This window comes from Rhamphochromis longiceps, linkage group LG3, assembly GCF_057381845.1.
Source record: "Rhamphochromis longiceps isolate RC_006_pf linkage group LG3, R_longiceps_female_GT1.1, whole genome shotgun sequence".
NCBI lineage: Eukaryota > Metazoa > Chordata > Actinopteri > Cichliformes > Cichlidae > Rhamphochromis > Rhamphochromis longiceps.
In genome coordinates, this window is record NC_140559.1 from 56,629,610 (window position 1) to 56,656,190 (window position 26,581).

Here is a 26,581-nt window from a genome sequence, read left to right on the forward strand (position 1 = left end):
CAAGCCTAACTTACCCTTAAATTAAGATTTTCCAATTAAGGTGAATAATAATGGACTTGATCTTTCACCTCACGTATTTGTTTAGTGATTTTTTCCTCACTACACTGATCAAATGCTTTTCTACATTGTTGTGATTTGGCTCTATAAATAAAACTGAATCGAATCGTCCCTCCACTGGGCTCATCACATCCCAGCCCAGCTCACACTCTGCACTGGAGTCTGTCGCTCTATGCCACTGCGGCTCCCCTCGTGGCATCGCCCTGCAAGTAAACAAATATTGGCCAGAAGCATCATCCCGGAAGCTGGCATGGCTAATAGCTGTGGCGACCCTCTCCCAGCACAGCTGCACCTGGTGAACAACAGTGGAGACACTACTCACAGATGTACTTCTGCCGTGCTGTCAATCACACGCATTGTCTCCTACTGTCAGGACTGGGTTGCCACGTTACACTGACTGGTCAGTCTCCAAATGAGTCGCCACACTTCACAATCAGGCAGGAGGTCCCTCTTTTTCACACTGGCATTAGTACTCAGCCAGCTCCCTTTTAATAGGTCCATTAACAGCTGATAGGTCACCTCAGGACACATGGCCTCAGCAGGTGATCACTATCAGCCAATTTGTCAGGACCAGAGGAGTTTCCCGCCTTCAGGCTCGCACACCTGGTGGCAATAACACACTTGCTCTGATGATTTCATTTGGGCAGCTTAATAAGGAAGCAGCGGTGGATCAGGCTTCGTTTGACTGTAGCCCTGAAAGCAGTTCAATAAGAACAGATCATTAGAATGAAAGCAACATGCTTTACTGATGTCCAGAATTTTAAATTTTGGCGGTTAGAGTCCAACAGCCCGTCTCAGCACAACAGAACCCCAGCGGTGATAAGTATTAGAGTCGGACCTCTCAGAGTCTAGACGCTGGTGGTGGTAGAGATGAAGATGGAGGCTGAGCGATGAGGCGGGTTGCACAAAGGCATCTCCAAAGGAGAGTGACAGATAGACAAAGACTGGCTTGACAGTCTATTCCTGTAATGCATTTTATAAAGTTAATTTTTGAGAACGCAGCTTCACAGGTGTATGTTGAGCCAAACATGGTGAGCACATACATGGCCAACGTGTATCATACTCTTGGGGACAAGCCACCCAACGGTGCTCAAGCTTTCCGATAGCCGATAGTGGAGTCCAGGTCTCTTGGTCATTCTGAACCAGAACATCTCTGGAGAGCAGCCTTCATGTCACTAGTGGCCTGGATGTCAATCAGTTCACTTCAAACAGCTGCCTCGTCAAGGCCAGTATATGGCTTGTTGTGCTTGGAGAAAACCCAGGCAGCCTGCTGAGACGTGGTTATTTTCCCTCTCTTGTTCAGTTAAAGTTCAGTTAAGTTTCAAAGCATCATTTTTTTTTCTCTGATGGGTCTCTGACTGTTCAGGATATGGCGCTTTGAGGTTTAAATACTTTGTGGTGTTGTGGTAGCTCAATTTATATTCTTCAGCAACAGCGACAGTTTCACTGCAAATGAGGTTTACAGGTACAGCGTTTCTAAAGGTTGCCCTATGAATACATATCGGTTCAGTCTTCATTATAGCAGCGGTTTTCTGCATCAACTTTCCGCTTGAGGTTGTGTTGTTGAGGTAAAAGTTAAGGTTAGGTTTTCTTTGCAAACCATGACATTGCATGTGACAGTGATGGACAACATGAGGGCCTCACAAGTATGAAGCTTAACATATCACAGTCGCCCTCTTGTGGCTTGTTGCAGTACCGATAATGAGTCCATCAACACTGACCAGGTGAAGAAATAACATCAACTTGGGAGGAAAAATATAATGAAATAATCACATATTACCAATGATACTGTATTATTTTATTGTACAACAGCATCTGCCCCTCAATGTCTGCCAAGAAAAATTCAGGCCCTTGGACAAATGTAGTTGCCGACCCCTGCCATAAGCTCATTCAAAAGTCATTAAGCTGTTTTCCTGTAATAATAATAATGGATTGGATTTATATAGCGCTTTTCAAGGCACCCAAAGCGCTTTACAATACCACTATTCATTCACTCTCACATTCATACACTGGTGTAGGCAGCTACAGTTGTAGCCACAGCTGCCCTGGGGCAGACTGACAGAAGCGAGGCTGCCATATCGCGCCATCGGCCCCTCTGGCCAACACCAGTAGGCAAGTAGGGTAAAGTGTCTTGCCCAGGGACACAACAACCAGGACAGAGAGCCCAGGGATCGAACCGGCGACCTTCCGGTTACAGATGCGATTCCCTAACCCCCTGAGCCACGGTCGCCCTAGACTTCTACAGGACCAAAGTCTTTCTTTGCAACAGCATCTATTGCCATCTGGTGGCTTTCTGAGAGAATACAGGCAATGGACTTACACATTGCCTTCCCTTCCCCAACCCAGAAGCTGACATCCATATTTTATACTGTCTATGGCCCAAACCGATTCAGTTGGCACTCACAATTTAAGTCAAAATTAAGTGCAATTAACTGTTTTTTGCTTTTAATGGAAAGCTTGATGAATTATTAAACATGGTGTGTACAACATACTTTCAAGGTTGAAGATTTATTTTTAATTTGGTTAATTTGTTTATATGTGGACAATCATGTAATTTGTCTCTTACATTTAATTTTCTCAAAGCAAACGGTAACATTTATACAAACAATTTGAAGAAAGCAGCACTGGAGACTAATTAGCAAATCATCAGTGTTAAACTGTGTGTAGGCGTGTTCATATGTGTGTGCTTATAGTAGAAACCACACCTTTTCAGACCTTTGTGTAGAGCTCCATTTCAGGGGCATCGTATGCACAATGTGGAGCTGTCCCTCTCTCACAGTTTTGTTTCTCCTCAGCCTCAGTGAGTGGAATTCATTTACACAGAATTGATTGCATTTTCTATACGATTCCGTTAATTCATTTGCCAAAACTTTATCTTGCATGTCCAGTTTTTTGGAGGTTTTTTTTAAATTTCTGTTTTGTTTTGTTCTTATTTTCAGGTTGGATCTCCGTCTCTGTTTCTGATTCTCAGACTTTTGAGGTTCAGTCTGGAGAAGAAGTCACGCTGCTGTGCTCCAACTATTCCAGTTCTCCCACAGAGATATTCTGGTTCAGAGTGACCAAGAGATCTGAACTCCACTGTATCTGCTCTATGTCCCAGCCTCATGAACCTGCTTCATTCTGCACAGGAATTCAAAGTGGAAAATTTGAAATGAGCACCAACATATCCACGGTGTTTCTTAAAATCAAACAAGTGGATTTATTGGACTCGGGGCTGTATTTCTGTGGAACATACTTAAGCAATTATGCAGTTATTGTTCATGCAACAAATGTAGAGGTCCAAGGTAGGAATTTTATATTGATTTCATTTTGATGAATGCATGAAAACATGGATCTAAGTTTTAGATTCGGAATGTTGAAGTTGGAAAATCTTCCTAGCATTAAAACTTAACAACACTAAACTTAGCATTTATTTTATAACTGTAGCACACTGTGTCACTGTTATTTAATTCACTTATGATTACCAAAGATGATGAGTGTGGTCCTGGGTGCTCTGACAGTTTTTCTCATTGTGGCCGTCATCTATCTGGCTGCTAAAATCAAACATCTCCAGAAAGGTATTTTTGTTTCCACAGACTTTCACATATACTGTTGCTATATAAGAGAAACATTTTTCTTCTTGTTTAAAAAAAATCCTTCAATAGCATTAGTTAGAAACATTGCAACTAAAATGACTATACAATTTATTTCTGTGCTTTGCAGTACCTCACACTGGAGAACAGAATCTACAGGAAGAGGTGATGCGTTTCATTTTGTGTCCTTCCTAGATTACGATGTTTCTTTTTCTTTACCCGCTTAGTTATGAGACTGACAGTCCTTTCATTCACAGAGCCAGAGCTCAGACCCGGATTATGCTGCTGTGACATTTCATCCAAAAACAGAAAGTCACCACAGGCTGGCATCAGTCAGAGAAGTGGACTCAGATGTTATTTATTCCTCCACTAGATAGAATCAGAAAACATCTGGAACTGTGTGGAACTGAGGTTTTATTATTGATTTTCTGATGTTTGTTTGGTGGATTTCCATAGCTGGAAAAAAAAAAGAAATTATGAATAAAAGTTGGACAAAAATGAACAAAAAGAAAAATTGTTTTTTAATTTCTTACTATGTGCTATTATTTTAATTGCATGTTTTTTCTTTATAATTCTAGTAATGGCATCTCACTGGCAGAACATGTCTTTGTTTCATATAGTCCCGTAAACCTGATTGATTACTTTTTGCCACTGTTCTTCACTGCCGTTAGCATGAGACAAGGCCTGGGTATTCTCCTGATAAGATAACACACGATGTCACAGGAGATCTCCTCCCAGATTCAGATAGAGGTGATGAGTGATCTCCTGAACAGTGTGTGTATTGGCAGCATTGGATATGTGATATGTAACATCCCAGATTCTTTCAATTTTAGGTCTAAAGAAATTAAGACCCAGTTAATGTCTCTGCACTGCCCACCCAGCTGGTCACATATGACCAGGCACTGTCCTCGGTCAAAAGGAATTCAGAGTCAGCTGCCCCAAATGAGGTCTGAAAAAAGCTCTACGGCCTGAGGAACCACTCAGTACCACCCAGTCAGGGTACCAGTGGGTAGCAGGTCGGGGTCTGTATGTCCCTTCATGGATGTGTCTCCCCAAATCATCACCGCCCCACTGCCAAACTGGTGCAGGTGATATTTACTACAATTCTGTAACGGAAACCCTTTTTAAACTGCACAGATTACTGAGAGCCAAATATTCAGGCACACATACACAATTTGCAGTAGTTTACCCACAGTGTGTGGTTTGGTCTATGCTGTATTCTAAACAACAGGAAGAAGAGCGTTCACCAGCATGCTAGCATTTCCTGCATCTTTCACAATTTAGCCACAAAGGACAGTAGATAAAGTAATAACTGACTGTGCTCATGCTGTTTTCTCAAGCATGGTGGTCCATTAGTTCTGGAGAATGTGTTAAAGATCAGACATGCAACACTTTCACGTCCTGCAGGTTTTTAATATTGTTTACTGAATGGATTTTACTCCAATATAACCAACAGTACACAAAAAGAAAAGGTTCTAAAGTCACAGTCATCTTTCTGACTGTTTGGTGCCCATGGCAGATAACTTGTCTCTACAGATATTCTAAACTTAGTACTCTTTGTCACAAAGCATGCAGACTGCAGTCATGTTATCTGTACTGTTGTTTGAAGCCTTTACAGAATTAAATAACACTCACAAAGTGTGTGTGACTCAATTTATTTCAAATTTCAGCAAATGGCTGCAAGATATTGTCTCCATATAGGAAAATAGGCCTTACCCTATAAAATACATTCAGAAATCAAGTTGCATTACAATTAAACACTGTTACCTTTTTGCATTCTTTTTTAAACCAGTGTTATCAGTTGACTTAATCATTGCACTGTGGTGACCACGGTCTATGTCCACCTAGAACACCAGGGTAGGTAAAGCTTGTTAATTCACTGGTTAAGACTGAACTGAAGTGTCCAGTTTGAGTAAACAAATTAACATGTACAGGATCTCAAAGATAGTCCCAGGCAAACTGAATTACTGTAGTGCAACTGTTGGGTTATTTACCGGAATGATAACTGCTCTTTTTCCCAGCTAAAATAATAAAAATAGTAATTAAACTGTTTGTTTCGGACTGTTTTGACCTCTGAGTCTCAGACTGGGAGGTCCAGCCTGATTAAGAGGTCACCCTGAGGTGCTCCAACATCTCCAGAGTTATACCTTACACATTGTGGTCCAGAATAGATGTTAACAGAAACAAGATCAGAGCACCACCTCTATGCACTGGTCTAGTGGTGATGCAGCATTCTGTCGTGGATTTCAAAACGGAAAATTTGACATGAGCGCCAACATCTCCTTTCTTAAGAGCTTTCTTAAGTTTTGTCCACTTTATTGATCGAGCAGAGCAATGTTCTAGTTTAATAACTGAGCTGGCATGTTTAATAACTGCTTTGACTGCTGTTCTTGTAGTGATGATCGTGGATCTCCTGGTGAAAATCTTCATCCTTCAAACAGATCAGGTCAATCAGACGAGTGACCGAACAATTGCAAATGTCCTTTTTCGCCAGAAAGTAAATGAACCACTGCCCTGACCCTACTGTGTTTTACTTGTCATCAAACAGCTCGTCATCGGATCCCTTGTCTGCATTCGTGACACTCAGTTTCACTAAGCCTCGGTTTTTACCTTTGACTTACAGAGGGCAAAGTTTTGGATGATGGTGCATTCTGTGATTGTGCCATACTCGCTAAAGAGTGTCCTGAATTCTTCCTCATCTGCCTTTTGGGGCACTAGTGATGGCCCGCTTGAAGCTGACGCTCCGGAGCGTGTGTCGAAAAAAACAACACACTGGTTCAGAAGCACTGTCGAGGCTTGCTTCGTTTGGCAAAAGTCACGTGACCAGTGACGTCCGAAGCTTCATTACGCACGTAACTGCTTCGGTACCTGATTCAAACGGATATAAGGAAGTGAATCATCCACGGGATTCGTGGAGTGTGTTGATGGTGACAGATAGCGACGAGGTGATCATTCCACTGACAGATATGGAGCCAGCGAGGAAGAGAGGACGTTCTGGCGTGTGGGAATATTTTGAGTTGATTTTGCTCAATTCATTTTATCTGCCGAAGTGAAAAACTTGAAATGTCCAAAATCATGTTTTCATAATGTAAATATCATTACAGCATATGACTTTAGGAACACTTCCATGTGAATTAAAGCTGATGAAGACTACAAAAATGTATTTGACACTATACGTACATTACATTGCTACACAGTTTAGAAAATCATTTTGTTTATTGTTTTTAGGTGATAGTCTGCAGGACCCAGGAATACCTGCATATCTACCAGCTTGCAGTGTAGTTCCTGCACTCCACAGCCTCTTCTGTTCCATGCAAGTGGATTTTCTCCAGGGCAGGAGAAACTATTTCTAAGAAAAGAAACAGACTCAGCCAGCGCACAGTAACACTAATCCTCTTTTTAAATGTAAATAACAAAAGGGCTACCTTACATTGATCATGTTTTTACTTTGCAAGTTCTTGATTAGGGATGGGTTTTGATTATCGCTTTTCTGATTACAATCCATGCTAAATTGAATAAAGTGATATTGATTCATTAAAATCCTGTGTCGATTTGTAAATTAACGTTATTATGCCTGAAACGCCAGCATCTCAGGTTAAACCTCACAACATGTCGTCAAACACCATGCAGCTAAAACAGTAACTGGGAGCAGGTTTACGGATTCTGCATACAAACGTGAACACAGAGCGCGGACCTGACGCGTCAGAGTCAGATTTTGATGTGTCGGCGGGTCCGCGCTGTGTTTGCCTCTTTTTTTTCGCTGGCTTCTGCAGCTGCAGGTTTCATAACTCTCTGTTTACATCTCTAATTAAGTCTCACATGTGTCAGCTTTCTTTTAATAGATACGAAATTATGGATATATACTGTTAAATGATCAGACTTGTAATATTTCTGACTGAGGCAAAACTTTCCAGATTCCAATCAAATTGAATCGGATCCTGTATCGAATCAAAATGATTCTACAAATCAGTGACGATGCAGCCGTACTCAGCTCCCTAAGCATTTTCCCTTTCCAGTTCACAATCAATCCCACCCCTAGGTCAAAAATATGTATAGGACAATTGGCCTAATCTAATATTTTGTATGAACCTGTCAAGCTTTCCAGTGATTAAACGACAAGTAGATGGAGGCAGGACTTCACAGCAGGGGCATACTCCATAATGTGCTGTGCATTCTCATATGTATATTATATATATTGCTCACTTATTGTATTTACCAACATCAAGGAGTTATGAGCAAAGAAAGGCCACCATAGTGCATGTTTAAATAGGGAAAGTTTATTGATCAAAATGTATTACGCAGATACGCATTACATTTTTTTCAGCCCCCCAATCGAGAAAACAAAACCAATTACATGTTCAAAGCAACGGAACGGTGGCCCAATATCAGAGAGAACTCCACTCTTGAGTGAGCAGTGATAATTGAGCAGTCCGTTTTATTTTGCAGATTCAAGCTGCTCTTCAAAATTTTCACCACCAGATGTCACCGGAGAGGACTGTGTTGAAAAGCTTCGAGTAATGAACCGTTTTTCAATACAAGCTTCAGTGCTTCGGAAAGCTTCATTTGGCCATCACTATGGGGCACATTTCCCACAAAAATATCTTCACCATTGTTAAATATCTGAATAAAAAACTAAAATAATAAATGAAAGCAACAGTCGTCCTGATGTCTTAGAACAGCAGCAGGATCGCATATTACTTTTTTGTATTTGTCTTGTAAATTACTGCACTCTTGTGGCCACAAGCAGGTACTGCATTTGAAAGCTTTTCTGGGGAGGTAGTTGTGATCAGATGACAAAGATGGAGCTTGTGAAACAGAGGGGAGAGCAGCATTTTTGGACAGCTCTGGCTTTGATGGGTGACTAGTTATAGCTGTGAACCCAAATCTACAGCGTGGTAAATACACTTTGAAAGCGTACAAGCGTCTTAAAACAGTCCGCTAGCAAGCAAAGCTAAGCTAACACTCAACAGCGCTGCTAGGGTTGCCAACTCCCTGAAAAATAAATAAGGGACACCTCGTGGCCAGGGCCGGACGACCCAGTTGTCTTCACCCTTCCCAGTGTGGTGAATTTTCTAGCTCTTTTTTTGTGTGTGAAATTATTTTTTTAACCATTTGACTTGAATTTGATTTAAGTAGATGTGTATTCTTTGTGATATGAACACATGTGAAACAAATGATCATTTAGCCATTTATTTTTAGCTCAAAATGACAACATTAACACAGTAAAACAGGTCTCCTTCTTAAACAGAAGCCTGTCATGCTTAACTTTTGAGAATATAAGTAAATCTTTCTTTAAAAGAACTCTGTCCTGCTTAACTTAAAATAATAGAAAACAATAGAAAGAAAAACATTCTTGTAACAGTGCACATTTAGTGCATTTAGTACAATTGGCTTAATGCTAATCAGCTGCTCCTGTTTGTAAACCCGCTTGTTCCCATGATTACGCATCTTAACTCATCATCATTATTCATCTATGTATTACTTTTATGTATTAGTCATCTATTTGTTGTAATCATCTATCCTTACAGTTGTTTATTACACAAAATAAATTATATTATCACACTTCTGGCCACATAGCGCTGATATTCACTGCACATGCCCATATTAACTTTTTCCAGCCAGGTGTTTTCCTTTTCCCATTTTTCCCTTTCTCTGAACAAACATTGCTGCTCTAATGCTGGGCTTACACTGTGCGGTTTTAGGCCCATTTTTAGCCGATTTTTGAGTGATCGGACCGATTTTGGCCTGCATCGTGTAGTATACGTGGGGTAACGAGAAGTGATTAACACCTCACGACCAGCTCCCGATCATCAATCGCTCGTGAGCCGCTCACACTGCTCGCGCGCAAACACGTAAACGTTGGTGTAAAAGATGGAGCAGCACGGCTGTGCAGCGTGTGATCTGGACACAAGCAATGGAGGCACACAACCGTGAAAATAGTTGGATTTACATTGCTGCTCAGTCACAGCTGCCCGATCAATGTTTTTCATTAGCAATTTAGCAAAGTTGATGGTGGTGGTGTGCGTGTCTGTGTGAGTGAAAGACGGAGAGAGAGAGCGCGACAGATTTTCTGTTATAACCTTCATTTTATGGAGGCACAGTGTGAGCACTCAGGTCGCATCAGAGCATCGGGCGGTATAGTGTGAGACCTGCATCGTGACCTACCAACTTCTAACCCCTGCGAGTCAATCGTGCAGTTTGAGCAGGAGCTGAATAACGTGACTGAAAAAATCGCACAGTGTTTGCCCAGCTTTAGGTTTACTGTCGTCCGAGACTTGCACCGCAGTGTCGGCGTTTGTTTCCCTGTTGGCCATGCTTCTTGTTGTGGTCATCTGTTGTCTTCCGGTATTTTCTCCGTAAGCGACCTTTCCTTGACCAATGAGATGAGCGGTAATCTGAATTGTCATACTCGTAAGTGTGCTGTCAGCTCATTGGTCACAAAGCAGGAGAGGGGCTGGGAATTATGTTTTCAAACAAAGCGTTAATTCCATTAAAAGTTATAGACTACTTTTGATTCTCACTGTATTACGGGACAAAGTGCGTCCCTTATTAGCTCAATACGGGACGTGTACTTTTGTTTCTAAATACGGGACGATTCCGTATTTTAAGGGACGGTTGGCAACCCTAAGCGCTGCAGAGGTGAAAAGCGGCGGAAAAACACTGAGGTTAGGAACTATCCAGCTTTTAAAATGCGACCAATTGTAAATATCGTGACAAGACGATATACATGCCCTGCTACTTTTAGCCGCCACAGCGATTTAAAACCCGTGGAGACGTTTCCTTTTACCGACTTCCGGTGCTTTTTTGCCTGCCTGCCACGATACAAGCTAGATTCTATGACAACCACAGCGCCACCCTGTGTATAGGAGGGCGCATTGATCTACTGAAGGACTGGTTAATTTAAAGAAAAGTAAACCAGTACTTTAGACCTTTCAAGCCAATGATAACTAATAACTCTATGGTACATATAATCTACTTTCTATTCAATATGCCCAGTACAGTTAAAAATTATAATACTGCACTATTTTCTGTCTGAACAGCCTTAAACAAACTTCCTGTATCATACCGTGGCCCTTAAGTAAGTGACTTCATAAGCTGTGGTATGAAATGGTTTGTACATGTTTGGTCATATCCACCTCTCCGACATTTATTAACATTAGCTTTTCTCTGCTTGACTCATATCGTGGCAGAGGATTAGTTAATGTGTAACAGTTGAATATTGCAGAGTTCCTTCTTCCCGCTCTAGTTTTAGATACTGTGAAACAGATGCTGTGCCTTAATGTCAACTTTAAGGTTCATCCATGGACTCCAGGTGGAGATTTCACCAGTGTAGTGTGACATTCATACGCTCATCCACAGAGTGTGTGTTAGACTACTCACCAAGCTATGAGAATATACTGTGTCAATAGTAGCCATGCAGTCACAGAGTCCTCTCTTAAGTATTTCTTCACTAAACACGTTTTTTCAGGGAAATTCTATTTTCCTGACTTGTCTTACAGACACCTACCCAAAATTCTACACTGTTAACAAAATCAAATCAAATAAACTTTTTTTTTCTTTTCCAATAACGTGAACTTTACTTCATCCAGAACAGTCTTTGTGGTATTTGCAGATTTGCACTTGAAACCAGCAGGGTTACTGCAGAGCCAATGAGGAAACTTCCTTGAAACAAAGACAGCCGCTTGTAAAGAGCAGTATAGTCATAAAGACTCATTCATATTTTTCTCTGGCGGCGACAGCACAGTTAGTTGAATCTTCTTACTGAGATACTTTGCATTTCTTGTTTTCCATTTTACCGGTTAAAAGCAGCAATCTTCTACAATTTGAAAACTAAGTCACATTCTTACCTAAGATTATGTTTTTGCCTTGCCTCCAAATCAAGCTTTACCATCCTCAGCAGAGCTGTAAGGGCTTTTATGGTCGTCTTCCTCTGGGAGCCAGAAGAAGACACACTGCCGACGACCCTCTCAGGCTGGGCCGTGACACCGAAACCTGTGCCTACGTCCTGCTTGATCCCCGGGTGTCCCGTAAGCAGCTGGCGCTCTACGCCTACCACATTCCCCAGAGCTCAGAGATGCTGTTTACCATCCAGAATCTGAGCCAGAGGGGGAAACTGTCAGTGAACACCTCAGCACTGGGATACCTGGAGAGGATGGATCTGCCATACAAAGCTCTGATCCGGTTCGGAGAGTATGAGATCCTGATCATCCGCGAGTCTGGTGAAACCAAGGCCAACTTTGAGGTAGAGTTTGAGGTGCTGGCAGTACCTCCTTCCAGAGAGACATCCATGAGTATGATGAACAACTTCTCAGCTGAGCTCAGTGTACGCAACCCTCTGGAGAGTGATGAGATGCACTATCCTTACTGACATGTATATTGTTTATGTTAATGACTTAGCGAACTTACAGGCAAATTGCTGTGGTGTTGTTACATTAGAGTTCAAGCTGGCTGAGACAAATCTGCCCTCTTTGTACCCTGTAGATATTAAAAAACTCTTATCATAATATGATTACAGCTACATTTAAAGCGTTTTAAATGCAAATGTTTTAGAACCTTAAAGCAACTTGTTTCTATATTTTCAGTGTAAGAAATTAAACTGTTTTTCTGCACATGGTTTTAGATAATGTTTGATGTGACTGCCAATTATACACACTTTGAGTTTATGGAAATGGTTTATAGAGGCCTTTACCTTGAACACAAACCAATTTGGCTTATTGAGACAGGTTTATCAAGAGATCAGATAAAACAGCTACAGTTATAAAGTTATCTACATACACGACAAAGTGCAAACCCGAATAGTTTCAGACACAGCGTTCTGACATTTTGTCAGATGAATATAATTAAATATAATTTATAATTCTAATTTCCTTTGTGTGTCTTCAGTGTAACAGTTACAACATGGTTTTCCAGCTCAGGGCCATGCAAGGAAATAAAAATGACATCCGTAGCTGCAGGTACTGCAAAAGTCTCAGATAAGTCCACATAAACTCCTCAAAGTGTCAACAAGAAGTTGTTTAGCCATCAGATTGTTTGGTGAAGCAGCATACTGCATTCTAGTTTCAGTCTGACAAACACCGGTTACACAAGTGTAAATAGGAAAAATACCCACAGTATATGGCTTGAAATGAAGCAAAATGCATCCTAATGTTACTGCAGAACAGTTCACTTCACCTTTCATTTTGCTCTTGCACATATTTCTGTAAGCTTCACAAAGCCTGTTTCAGCTTCAGCTTGGCCAAAATGCTCTCTTTAGACCGTCTGCCTTCAGCATCAACTTTGTGTGTCAGCTGGCTAGTTTCCAGTTTCAGTGTGTGTGTGCCGGTATGCTTGGTGTTTGGTGAAACATATCAAGGAAGGTCAAAACAGAAAAAATACTTTGGGGAATGTAGGCTACTGTTGTTGCATCATTACTAGCCAGTATGGCAGGTTCAGACAAAAACAACATTTTTGTTGCCATAGTGAGAAAATATAATTTGAATTAGGTAAGCCAGCCATAGAGACACATGGGTCATCTGTTACCTCTGGGTCAGGTCCAAAAACTAGTTCTCATTGTCGTAGAGCAAAGTCCAACCTAAAGGTTCATGTTCCTACATTACTGAATTTACAAAGGGGGAACTCTGCTGAAGCTGTATCAGATTGTTATCTTATCTCGTGCTACATGAGATGAGGTGGAGATGCTCCAGCACGCCTATGACTAAATGACATTTCCCAGAAAAAGCAGATAAAATTATGTTTCTCATTCTTTGGCTAAACTTGATATTTTACTTTCAGTTTTACTATGATTCTCCTTTGTGTTCTACTGGGAAAATCAGTGTTACACACACACACACACACACACTATATACATATATAGAAACTAAAAGTTAAAGTCACTTTTTAAGATATATATGTACTATGCTGCTCTATACAGCATTATATGTTTTTAAAAATACCTTAACTTCATTAAGATGAGGAGTTAAATTAATAAGAATCAAACTTAAATACACAATATGATTAAGACCAAGTTGGAGGGCTCTTTCTCCCCATCACTGCGTCACTTGTGTCAGGTTTACAACAGGGAAACATCCTCTGATGAGTTTGAAGTTTCTGGTTACTCAGTGACTATTGAATGCAGCTTCCACACTCTGGTGATAGAAGAGTATTTATTGTCTCATTGCAACTTTCTGCAGATATTGTTTTACCGCTGTTTGGAATTTATTAGTCAAGATGGGGAAGTATCAGGACGCTGTTACTGCTGTTACTGCTCTGAACACTTACTATACATAACATCACACAACATAAGTTTGCCTTCAGGAACTTTGCCAGAAATGCTCACTAAAATATTAATATTGTTGCTGAAAGGGTTAATGGTAACCTAAAGCCTTGTCCTGACAGCAAACATCACCCACTAAGGTTTGCTGGCATAGTGAAACAACTTTTTAAACGGATCAATTTACACCCAATCCTGCCACATGAAGTTAGTTGTGCACTTATTTATATCAAAAGTAGGAATTAATGTACACAAACTGTCCTAAAGTGTAATTTTTTATAGCAAAATTGAAATCCTTATTTTTAACTGATTTTGGTTATGGGACAGAAAAAAAGTGTTTCCCCATTCCATGACAAAAAGCCTGAATTTAGTTTTGTAGTATAAAATCTATGTTAGATTTACTTTCCCATATAAAATTGAGCAAAGAGCTCTTCCCATGAGGTATCATAGCTCTGCTACTGTCCAGTTAAAAACCAGGATGTTAAGAAATTGCTTCTTGTGCACGTGTTTGAAGACAAATAAATTTGGACAGGGCCAATGTGCAGTAGCAAACAGAACTAAAACAATGCAGTGAAAACAGTGACTCAAATGGCAACCAGCCAAGTAACTAGACACACAGCATGTAAGTTAACAGAGTCCATGTTGTTGTTTTTAAATATTTTATTGATATTTGCAAAAATCCAAAAACTAACAATACATTAAAGAAATTATTACTGTGAAATTCCCACACACTTAACCAACTTCATGTTTACAAGGGTTTAAAATCTATATTTATCATATATAGAAATATCACATCTTCAAGTCCAAATGTAGTGTTCTGTGGTAAATCCTTCACATTCATTCAATCAAAAAGAAAAAACTGTAAAAATAAATTATTCAAATTTCCAATTTTAAAAAGACCTCGACTTTCCCTAAAAGCTGCCATCATTTTTTTAAAATTCAGATGCATTTGAAACCCTACAGCTGGCATCCAATCTGTCAGCAGCAAAGCGTACCGCTCACAGTCTGTACAGTGTACATAAAGAACAGCCGGACAGTTTTGCAGACTAGCTAACACCTCTGAACCTCAGATTTCCCTAAAATAGATAAGAGAGAACCCAAATAAATAAGTGATCCAGTATTAGCCATCTATGAGCGATGGAATGACACAAACCAAAGCACCACTGTTCTTATTTAACCCCACTACCTCCTGCCCCAGCTGCTCTCTCACTTGTCCCTATCATCATTAGCAAACTGCAGACAGGCAGACGACAGTCGAGTTCTTCTCCATGCTGTGATTCAACATTAGAGAATGTGACAGATGTCTGATTACTTAAAAATGACCCGTTCTTTCAACTGCCGGCCCATGGCCCAAATCCACACTAGCACTGTTTACTCATTGGAGTGGAGGGTGAGATATACTGAGTGCTGATCCATACTACCTAAGTGGAAGTGGGTTACGAATCCCTAAACCACAGGTGTCGAACTCCAGACCTCGAGGGCCACGATCCTGCTTCTTTTCAAACTAACCAGCCCTTGTAGCTTCTTATTGGCAAAGCACACCTGATCCAGGTAATCAACAGCAGGTAGTGCAGGGATATCTCACAAACAAGCAGGATACTGGCCCTCGAGGCCTGGAGTTTGAGACCCCTGCCCTAAACGGTCTACACCATGGGTGTCGAACTCCAGGCCTCGAGGGCCAGTGTCCTGCAGATTTTAGATAACATCTTGGGTCAACATACCTGACATTTTGAAGAGGTAATTTAGCCATTTAAATCTGCCGCCCTCAAGGCCTGGAGTTCAACGCCTGTGGTCTACACCGAAGCAGGCGTACTAACCAACAATTACACTCACATGCCAGGTTTTCACAAAGTGGTGAAACTATTACACACACCGGATAGCTATAGAAACCACAGATGACAGTGGAAGTTCATTTAACCTTCAGAGAAGCACAAGGGCCTTAACAGACTCCACAAAACCAAACTGAGTTAACGTTTGTTCTCAACTTTCCTTCACCTGTTCAATCTAGCTTAAGACATTTGTGTAAGATTTTCCAGCATGATGATGTTTTTCCCCAAAAGATGCGTAAGAGTGGATCATTCCATCACTAAATAACTGACCACACCTGATGGTTTTCTCTTATTCATGTTCCCTGTATCTACCTTTGGTACTTTCAGGACTTTTTTGGCATAAAGAGCCTAAAGAAATCCCCAACTTTTTTCTGGCTACTACAAAAAACTATTGAATGAAAGTAATAATTCACCTAAAAGAATCATACAAATGTGGAATGTGTTTCAGCACTACATCAGCATTCTTTCCAATCCAGTAACCTGTCACTTACCTTTTCACTGCGAAGGTGTCCAGAAGTTGTTGAGGTAATACCCCCCTCCCCCTCCCCAATATGACTCAAGGTAAACCAGTCTCACCTATCAAAACCAGTGTGGGTTCAGTAGGTTTAGAGAGCGCTAGCTCGCTAGCTTTTCTTTACTTGCCTTCAACTTTGGCACTGAGGAAAGACGTCAGACGCCCTGCTGAGGAATAAAAGCTGCAGCATTTCAGACAAGACCAGTGAGGAAAGTTTGGGCGTGTTTTTTTTAATCAGCGTGACGATTTTAACAAGCTTGTCTCACGGTATTTCATCGCTAACAAACGGATAACTTTTAAAATAATGATATTTCCGGTGACCCTACAACAATATTTGAATCAGGTTAATTAGAAGTGTTTGACAATGCACATATAAACGCTCTGAGGAGGCTTCCGATTGACATTTATTTTCTGTAAGTTAACAGTTGCTTCCTGCATGCATCGAACTCCTACATTTGAGCAGTTTAAGTTTTTCACAGCGGTTTGTTGTGCGGTGTAAAAGTTTTACATGATGGAGTCAACGTGCAGATTAGATTTTATACCAAACAAAGTTAAGTTCAGTTAAATCTACAGTCACAAGTATCGCCTAGAAACTGTTGCTGAACTCATTCAGCTTCTCTAAGGTCACAAACAACATCAGTATTACTCAAACGAAAAAGTACAAAAAAAATAAAATAAAAAATAAACACCTACTCCAGACGGCAAGCAGTAAAAGTACTACAGCACAATTACATATTAAAACAACCAGGAGGAAAAATACGAGTGTAAAAATTGCCTCAAAGTAATAAAAACAGAAAGAGACGTGGACGTCGGCTATTCGGTTCCTCCTGTCAGCATCGCAGGGGAACGTTACGCGCTCAGCCACTGACAGGGAGAGGATAGAGTCACGTGCATCAGGAGGCGCCGAGCGGCGACGCAGTCGGACGACAATCCTGAAAAAAAGAGCAAATGACAGAAATGAACGATCTGCAACTCTTGAATACAGGACGTTTTTCCAGGTTAATTTCTAATTCGACTTGTTTTTCCCGAAATTCAGAGATTCCATCCTCAACAGTGCATCTTTGTCGTATTATAACACACTTAGTACTATTTTGTTATCTGAAAAGCCATGTTAAATGGATCGACGTGCATTACCAACGAATTTACTTGTGGAACAGCACCTTGTACGCATGCTTTTCAAATCCCCGGCTGCCTCTGCCGTTACAGGAACGCTGTTTTAGGAAAGAGCAACACCAGTCTACCTCAGACCTATCCTCACCTTCAAAATGCGCCGCCCTTGCTTAATAAGCGTAGCGTGCAGGCGGTGGCGGAGGCAGCCGATCTGCGTAGGGGTCCCTTGCACGTGGAACTCCGTATGCAGAGCGATCATAGGAGTAGCCGTTACTGGCAGGGGGCACTGGTGTGGTAGGCGGTCTCCTAAGCGGACTTCGATCTCGGGCGTAGTATGAGGACGGAGGAGGTGGAGGAAGGGGCCGACGCTCATATGGGTCGAGCGACGAGTTCGGAAGACGGTCTCGGACGACGGCTGACGGGGGAGGGGGAGGAGGAGGCACGCCGGGACGCTGGTCGTCGTAGGTGGCCATGCCATACGGACGGGCTCGATACTTCTCATAGTAATCTACCACGCCATATCTGTCCCTCTCAGCATCGTAAGGGCGATCTGGATAAACTGCTCGTCTAGGGGGAGGGGGAGGCAGAGGAGGGGCAGGGTAACCTGGGGGTATGTGGCTAAGACGACCCCTCATGTAGCCAGGTGGAGGAGGCTCGGGCCACTCTCCTGGATAGCGTGGGGGCCAATAGCCACCCCTGTCTGGGGGAGGAGGGGGGTAATCATCCCGTTCTTCATGTCTGGGACGACTCTTGGAAATCTGGACATGGATGCGTTTGCCTACATTAAAAAATAAAAAGTAAAAACACAGGTTATGTGGGCTGGTTTATAATAAGGCAACACTTTAAGGTTTCTTCTTGACCTCCTTATAAATGTTGGTAATCTCTCTTACCTTGAAATTCTGTGTTGTCCAGTCCCTTGATGGCATCCATGGCCTCGTCAGAGTTGGACATGTGTACAAAAGCAAAATTCTTAACAACAGCACACTCTGTGACCGTGCCGTACTCCTCGAACAAAGCACGCAGCTCATCATCAGATCCTTTCTCTACATTTGCTACATGCAGTTTGACTGAGCCCTGGTTCTTTCCGTGACTGGCCTCCACGTTGATTGGCGTGCCATGCAGCTTGTAGAGGTGCAGATTCTTGATGGCTTTGGTGGCAGCCTTGCGGTCGTCCATGTGGACGAAGGCAAAGTTTTTGATGATGGCACATTCTGTCACAGTGCCATACTCGGTAAAGAGTGCCTTGATCTCATCCTCGTTTGTCGCTCTGGGCAGATTTCCCACGAAAATCTTCACCATGATTACAAATCTGTTTCGAGATAATGCAGAGTGTTAAGAGAGAGAAAAACATATAGTTACAATTTTTTTAGTACATACTATTGAAGAGTACGTTTGACCCTTTCTGAGTCTATAAAAACAGCAGCGTTGTTAACAGGCCCGCGCATAGTAAAAACCTAGAGTCGTTCACGGCGGCACAAGTACCAACAATTTAACAACTTTAAATCATTATTATCAATAAATCGTTTCTTTCATATCTGTATATGTCTACAAAAAGAACAAATGAGCAGAGTTTAAACGCCGCTCGTGTAGCCTGTTAGCCCCGGTTAGCCACGCTAACAGACAAAGCAGCGCAGTCGATATTCTCGCGCAACGAGGCTAGCGGGCGAACAAAGGAACCGTGGTTAACAGGGTACTCCACACATACCTATGCGCCACACAAGTGCATTTATATAAAGACGTAAATTTTCTATTTTCATTACCTTTTAGTCGGCGCTCACAAAAAGGAATTGAAGTCCCCTTCGAGAGGTTTCCTTTTGCTAACTTCCGGTTGTGTCTTGCCTGTGGCATACAAAAAGCCAGCTGCACCGCCCCCTCCGCCCGGGCGTGCGCAGTAATCTAAAGTCTTCGGGTAAAACAACAATTTTACAACTTTACAACTTTTATCCGCATTAAATGTTACATATTATACACCCAGTAGTCTACAATATATCTATTTTTCTACTTTGCATGTCTAATAAAAATAATAACAATATAAAAAAAACTAGCTATAGCACTGTGCTTTGTTATAAATACCCTACATTATCTTACGGTACACTTTTGTCCATGTTTTGTAAGTCACCCCGTTTCGTATTTATTAACCAGTAACATTTCAGAACTACATTTATATGGTGAAGAAAAGAGAGTTAAGTACGTTTTAAACGTACTTGGTTAATGTGTAACGGTCTATTTTACGAGGTTGCTTCTTCCCGTTATAGTTGTAAATACCGCAGGGTGGGAAGCAGTGTCTTTAGTTGAGTCTGTTTACAGTAACTGGTTGTGACACTTCTGATGACATTATTATTATTTTTCACTAACCCCAGCCACCCCAGTAATGAAGAGCGACTTTTCATTCTGAAATAAGTAGCTAAATTTTGACATACATAAAATTACATTCCTTAACAGATTACCCTGTTATACTGCGTTTAAAGAAACACATCTCATTTTGTATTTTAAAACATTGTTGCTTCTGAAAAAACCCTATAAGTAATTTGTTAAGACTGCCGAGATATGCAAAACATAAAAATTATCACTAGTTGATCAATCCTCTTGTAAAAAAATGTTGTTTTTTTGGTTCATTTACTTTTTTTATTTTTTATTTTTTTTACAAAACATCATTAATGTCCTCTGTTTCACATCTAATTGTTTCTTCTGTATGTTTGCATGTCTGTATTTTATTTCTCTGCTTTGTTTACATAAAAAGTATTGTAAATAAATGGTAAATGGTAAATGGCCTGTATTTATATAGCGCTCTACTAGTCCCTAAGGACCCCAAAGCGCTTTACATATCCAGTCATCCACCCATTCACGCACACATTCACACACTGGTGATGGCAAGCTACATTGTAGCCACAGCCACCCTGGGGCGCACTGACAGAGGCGATATCATAATACACGGCTCCAAATGAAGTTTTAAAAGCGTTTCTGTCTACTCCGGGTTGCGTCATCATGGAATTTTCAGTGTTGTAATGCTACATTCAGGTGCTCGCGTTAAAAATCGCACAGTACAGCAAACCAGCGGAAAAGAATTTAAATTGTAACAAAGACTTCGGTGAATTATGTTGAATTAGTATTTTTCTTATTAGCATTTTGTTTCATTTTCTTTAATTTCACGTGGCAAACTGTTTGCATTGACTTCGCAATCAAACATACATAAATATTTCAGATCTGCGTAACGCCATTACTGTCCAGTCTCCTGATTTAACAGTGGACATACTTTTACTTTAATAACTGTACTGTGTATTGTAGTGTCTAATTCTTGGATGCTATGTTTTTCAGCTTTTGAATGAAAATTTGTATTTTTCTTTCTTTTATGTTGCATTCACAAAATTTAATTCAACCTGAGAGTAAAATTTCCGGATTTGCACTTGAAAGCAACACTGTTGGACCAACAGGAAAACTGGCTGAATAAAAGGCAACAGCTTGCAAAGCGCAGCAATCAGTCTTCCTGTTTTCGCAGCAGTAGCAGCACCGTTAGATTCTTCTAACTCAGTTTCTTTCTGTCCCGTGAATGGAATAAAAACCTCGTTCTTTAATTAAGAAAGTTTCACATTCAGGTAAGGCATCTAAAAAAACAATGTTTGTTGATTATATGCAATACGATTTAACCCTGCTTTACAGATAAGATGGTCTATTTTCACTGTATGACTAATTTTGTTGTTTGGTTTTTATTTTTTGTCCTTTCTTTAACTATCAGCTGTCTTCTTTTTTTCATCTGGAGTTATTGTTTCACAATGAATGTGTCTATGACGATGGAGACGGAGGAGGACCTCCTGACTTGCCTCCAAATCAAGCTTTACCATCCTCAGCAGAGCTGTAACGACTTTTATGATCGGCTTCCTCTGGGGACCAGAAGAAGACATGCTGCCGATGACCCTCTCAGGCTGGGCCGTGACGACCAGGCCTGTGCCTACATCCTGCTTGATCCCCGGGTGTCCCGTAAGCAGCTGGCGCTCTACGCCTACCACATTCCCCAGAGCTCAGAGATGCTGTTTATCATCCAGAATCTGAGCCAGAGGGGGAAACTGTCTGTGAACACCTCAGCGCTGGGATACCTGGAGAGAATGGATCTGCCAGACAAAGCTCTGATCCGGTTCGGAGAGTATGAGATCCTGATCATCCGCGAGTCTGGTGAGGCCATGGCCAACTTTGAGGTAGAGTTTGAGGTGCTGGCAGTACCTCCTTCCAGAGAGACATCCACGTCTCTCTGGAACGAGCAGACATCCATGTCTCTTCCTCCAGTCATGGAGACATGCTCAGATAGTAGGATTAGTTTGTCACCCAAAGATAGCTCCTTTGGCCCCCAGGAGAGTGATGAGACTCTCCCTTGTTATTCATAACCAACCATTACTGCTTATTCACGTGTGACTTTTTTTGTTGTTATTTACTCGACTTAATGCTCAGTGCATTTATTACATTAGACAAGAAATCCCTCTTTGTATATGTGAAATCAATATTTTGCACCCTTTTCGTATCCTGTCTACATAAGCTGCATTGTTAATTTTGCAAATACTGTTAAAGTGCAAAGTTTGAAAGTTATGACTGAGAAATAAACAGTTTATCTGGAATACAGTTGTCTGCATGTTGATTATTTTGTTTTTGTTTTTTGGTGGAACCCTTTACTCTAAGGCAATCATTAATCAAAGAATGAAAAAAGTGTGGCTTTGCATTGAAGACAGAAACAGGTTTTTCTAGAAATCATTGAGATGAAGCGGTAACCTTTCAAGCCTGTAGAAATATGAGATCTCCACACAACCATGGCAGCTTAGGGGAAAACACAGCACTATTCTAGAAACAACACATGTAAGAGCCAATTAAAGGTTAATTTTATTGGTACTGGTAAAATGATTAGAGGAGAAATATACATGTTTGATGTTAAGAATATAATTCTAGTTGATTTTAAAATACTGTTTGTTAAATGTATAGAATATAGAAGTGCAACATTCTAATGCGCTTTTTAGTATTTTGGGCTTCCGGCACACTGTAATTACGTAGTTGGGGAGTCGGATAAGCTGGAGGCAACACAGTTTTTGAACGAGTCTTGCCATGTAAATTAAAAGTTTCAATAAACATATTTTTTGCAAGAAAAGTACTTGGACTAGCTCGCGTTTCAAATGCATGTTGCCGGACTGACTCCTAAAGGTGGAACAGAAGAGTGAAATAGAGACGGAGTGCCGCCACTACAACACACATTTATAGAGTTGAAAAAAGGCATTCCTAGTCTGGAATGTGGTCACTGTCGCTGCCATGCAGGCGGTAGTTGTACGAGTTTCACATACTCTAAATGATATCTAGCAATGTATTTTTGTGCTCTGTGGAGGACGTAATTGTGTGAGACCACTACTTAAAACATCATTTATGCAATCTATACGAGTCCTATATACTGTCAGGAGAAATCAGTTGAGCAGAATGAATAGATTTCTTCTTCCCCCTGTTGATTTATTTAATTACTGTTCTAAAAGTACATTTAACTGTATCTCTCCTGTCTTTATCAAGTGAGTTCAAATTATTCAGAAATGGTGAAAATGGTTTTTCACCATGAAACATGAAAACAGGAAAAAATCTGCCCACAACTACCAAGACAGCTGGTCCTCTAATTATGTCAAACAGAAAAGATGCATCCAAGTTTCAGAGAAACGTAAAGGTCAGAGCACACAAACCAGAGGGATGTCCTCAACTACGAAGATAGCATTAGGCATGAAAACATTGTGTATGTGGATAACCTCAGATCTGAATTTACAGGTTTCTGGTTGTAGCTATGAATCGAGGCAGATTCTTCAAGATTAGGCAGCCCATCAAAGTAACGATCTTGATATCTCTGAAAGAACGTCCTCTGGGAGGTGAGAACTCTCTCAAACAGTGCTGTCATGGAAAGACGAGTCCCTTCATTGGCTGGTGTCCTGTATGGCAACTAAGAAACCAAATCCCACAACTTCAAAGCCTTAGCTTCCATAATGGACTTTGGGTGTTGTTATTCTGCCCCTTTCAAGTTCCTCAAACCCTGGCCTGAACTTTCACCTTCCAGCTCTAATGTCTGTCCCCCTTCAACAGTTTGAGGAAAATGCTTCACTCAGCACTCTGTCATACCAGCTATGATCATGGAAGTGCCACTGGTGACATGACCTAACCAGTTTTCAGTATTCCAATATGTTTCATTGATCTGTTGTAATTCACGTGAAATAAACTAAAAATTTAACTTTGCCATAAATCCACATAAAAATGAGACAAAATATAATTCTGTGATCAAATAAGACTTGATGTCCACTACAAAAGACTGAAGATAAAGAATAACAAGTAAAGAAATAACAATTCAAAATCTAAGTATTAAAAAAAAAATTCTTCTTGGATGAGCGCACACGATTTCCAAGTATTTGTTTGATTTAGGGGAAAGTGACTTAGGGACTAGAGGAAATGATACTTCACTCTTTAGCAGATCCAATGAACTCACTTCCAGTTTCACTGTTCATTGATTAGGCAACTATAGTATCCATCTATGCATTCTGCCCCTCACTCAGTGGAAACATCTGTTTAAAACCTGGATTCAACACTCCTCTGCTTTAACTGTCTGGTTTCTCACAAATGAATAACATCATGTTGCTGGTTTCTCTCAAATAACATCATGTTAGTGAGTGCTGAATAAGCACAGCTGTGGAATCGTGCAAATAAAATCACACTGACTCATTGTGCTTTAGGTTTTTGGGGAGGGAGTATGTGATGACTGTATGTTTTAATGCTGCAGGCAGTTCCACACCCCTCTGGTGAAGATAACACTTTGTAGCTCAAAAACTACACTTTTGCACTCGGCCTGAAACCAAAGCAGCATCAGTCTAAGTCAGTTTATATGCTGAAGTCTGACTTTTATAGATGCTTTGTGCTCAAATCAATCAACCACTTGTAATTAATGATATGTGACATTTAAAGATCTCATAATAACGCCCCGAAAGAACACATTGCTGTCACATAGCTGGGTTCTTGTGGTTCCTGGGATATTTAAAAGTAAAATTGAAGGAAGAGCCTTCTGGTTTAAGATCCCTTTTCTGTGAAACCAACTCTCAGTTTAGATTCAGGGGAAGATACCCTCTCTACTTTTAAGATTAGGCTTAAAACTTTCCTTTTTTATAAAGTTCTTCCTCTCCTCATCTCCAGCCAGACATCTCAGATGGCCCCCGTCCCTGAGCCTGGTTCTGCTGGAGATTTCTTCCTGTTAAAGGGAAAGTTTTTCCTTCCCACCGTCACTAAGTGGTTGTTTGATTGTTGGGGTTTTCTCCATGTTATTGTAGACCTTACAATATAAAGCTCCTTGAGGCAACCGCTGTTGTGATTTGGCATAAATATATAGTCATCTGACAATTTATTAGATATACCTTACTAGTATGAGTTTTGCCTTCAGAACCATAATTCTTTATGGCATAGATTCAGACATTTTGGTCCATATTGACATACCGATAGCATCACACAGTTGCTGCAAATGTATGCTGTAAAAATCCGGTTCCACCACATTCCAACGGTGTCCTTATAGACTGAGACCTGATGACTGACAACCACCGGAGCACAGCAAACTCACTGTCACGTTCAAGAAACCAGTTTGAGATAATCTGAGCTTTGAGGCATGAAATGTTATCCTGCTACAAGCAGCCATCAGAAGATGGCTACTACCATAAATGGATGGTCAACAATACTTGGGCAGCTGTGGCATATAAGCAATTCTCACTTGGTACTCAAGGGCCCAAAGTGTGCCAAGAAATATTCTCCACATGCTCGCAGCATCAGAAGCAGCATGAACCTTTGACATGAGGCAGGGTGGATCCACACTTTCATGATGTTTACACCAATATTTGGTTACAGCAGAAATTAAGAATTATCAGACTAGCCAACATTTTTCCAGTCTTTTATCGTCATACTTTGGTGAGCCTGTGCAAAATGCAGCCCGAGCTTCCTGTTATGACCCCTGGTGTGGTCTTCTGCTACTGTGGCCCATCTGCTTTATAGTTCAACATGTTGAGAATTCAGAGATTCTCTTCTGCATACTTTAATTCTCGTCTGACACTGGACACCAACAAAAATATTTATTTATAATACAAAGAACTGGGTTTTTTTTTTGTTTTTGTTTTTTTAATGTCTTACACCCTAGAGATAGTTGCCTGGAAAAAGGTTTTGTTTTAAATCCCAGTAGATCAGAACAACCCATGCTAGCAGGCTGTGTTAACCAGTTCTACATGCGTAAATGCATTGAGTCGCTACCATGTGATTGGCTGCTTAGGAGCAGTTGAATTTATGCAACTTAAAAAAAGATAATTAAAAACTTCACTATCATATAACCCTAACGTACTGTATGATGTATGATGCTAACTTTTAAAAATAGAAATAAAGAAATCACAACATTTTCAAATGTAAATTGTTTATTTCATAATAGCTAAAATTCAAAAGGTAGAAAATGGGAGTTAAAAAAAAAAAAAGACAAAAAGTAGGTCCTTGTAGTCAATTGCAACATACAATAACTTTCAATTACATTTAAAAGAGGGAAATAGGAAAACCACTTAGTTGTCGTATTTCCCTCTTTCCCACATTTTTTTTTTTACCCTCCAATCAAAGCAGAGATGTAGCGACACAGCCGTCCCATCGCCCATGATGTTCACTCCAACTCATCAACCAATCATTCAAACTTTCAGTGAGGGACAAAAATCCATACCCTGTAAGAGCAGACACTTTAAACAAGGTTCACAAATTGAACTGATCAAAGAAGAGTCCCTTTACCTTAAACTGCATTCTAACCAGGTCCTTCCCAGCTTGTAATCCCCTTTGAATTCACTTCTAGACCCGGAGCAAGTGCCAGAGGAAAGACACGTCTGTGAACAAAGACACAGATTCAAAGACTCCATAACAAGCCTTCAATCTACATGAATCAATTCTAACAAAGAGAGACAGTGTTGCTAAAATGTTATTAAGTAAAATGTTATTTATATGGCACCTTTTAAGATTAATATTAAAGTGCTTTGAAACAAAATACCACAGCATTTTTTTAAAAGTTATTACCATTATTGTAAGTGCCAGGGTTTGTTTGTTTTTTTACTTTCAAAACTGCAACAGCAGAAAAAGTATGAATCCAAGAAGACAAAGTGTGATCATTTATTGCAATACCACAGTTTAAGCAGCATGTACCTGTTTTAATCTGGGTGCTGGACATCTTCTGAGGACTTACCATGAGCTGGCATCT

At 40.6% G+C, this 26,581-nt stretch overlaps 4 protein-coding genes across 4 annotated transcripts; 3 read left to right on the forward strand and 1 right to left on the reverse strand.

Moving 5' to 3' along the window:
* The first annotated feature begins 307 nt into the window (after positions 1–307).
* Positions 308–6,147, forward strand: LOC146675416 (uncharacterized). Its single transcript, XM_085401158.1, is given in 4 exon segments — positions 308–425; positions 2,997–3,417; positions 3,535–3,614; positions 6,026–6,147. Coding segments are annotated over 4 exon segments (741 nt in total).
* Positions 6,148–11,484: 5,337 nt separating this feature from the next.
* On the forward strand, positions 11,485–12,230 carry LOC146675417 (TRAF-interacting protein with FHA domain-containing protein A-like). The gene has a single exon (XM_085401160.1). It carries the CDS (start codon positions 11,485–11,487, stop codon positions 11,995–11,997), a length of 513 nt encoding a protein of 170 aa, XP_085257286.1. The 3' UTR covers positions 11,998–12,230.
* Positions 12,231–15,503: 3,273 nt separating this feature from the next.
* LOC146675418 (RNA-binding protein 4.1-like) lies at positions 15,504–19,212 on the reverse strand. The gene is made up of 4 exons (XM_085400438.1): positions 19,092–19,212; positions 18,222–18,640; positions 17,480–18,109; positions 15,504–17,153 (listed from the first exon to the last, which is right to left on the reverse strand). Exons 2-3 carry the CDS (start codon positions 18,628–18,630, stop codon positions 17,502–17,504), a joined length of 1,017 nt encoding a protein of 338 aa, XP_085256564.1. The 5' UTR covers positions 18,631–18,640; positions 19,092–19,212; the 3' UTR covers positions 15,504–17,153; positions 17,480–17,501.
* A 1,554-nt stretch (positions 19,213–20,766) lies between these two features.
* On the forward strand, positions 20,767–21,935 carry LOC146675419 (TRAF-interacting protein with FHA domain-containing protein A-like). The gene is made up of 2 exons (XM_085402541.1): positions 20,767–20,924; positions 21,065–21,935. Exon 2 carries the CDS (start codon positions 21,102–21,104, stop codon positions 21,705–21,707), a length of 606 nt encoding a protein of 201 aa, XP_085258667.1. The 5' UTR covers positions 20,767–20,924; positions 21,065–21,101; the 3' UTR covers positions 21,708–21,935.
* The last annotated feature ends 4,646 nt before the right edge of the window (positions 21,936–26,581 follow it).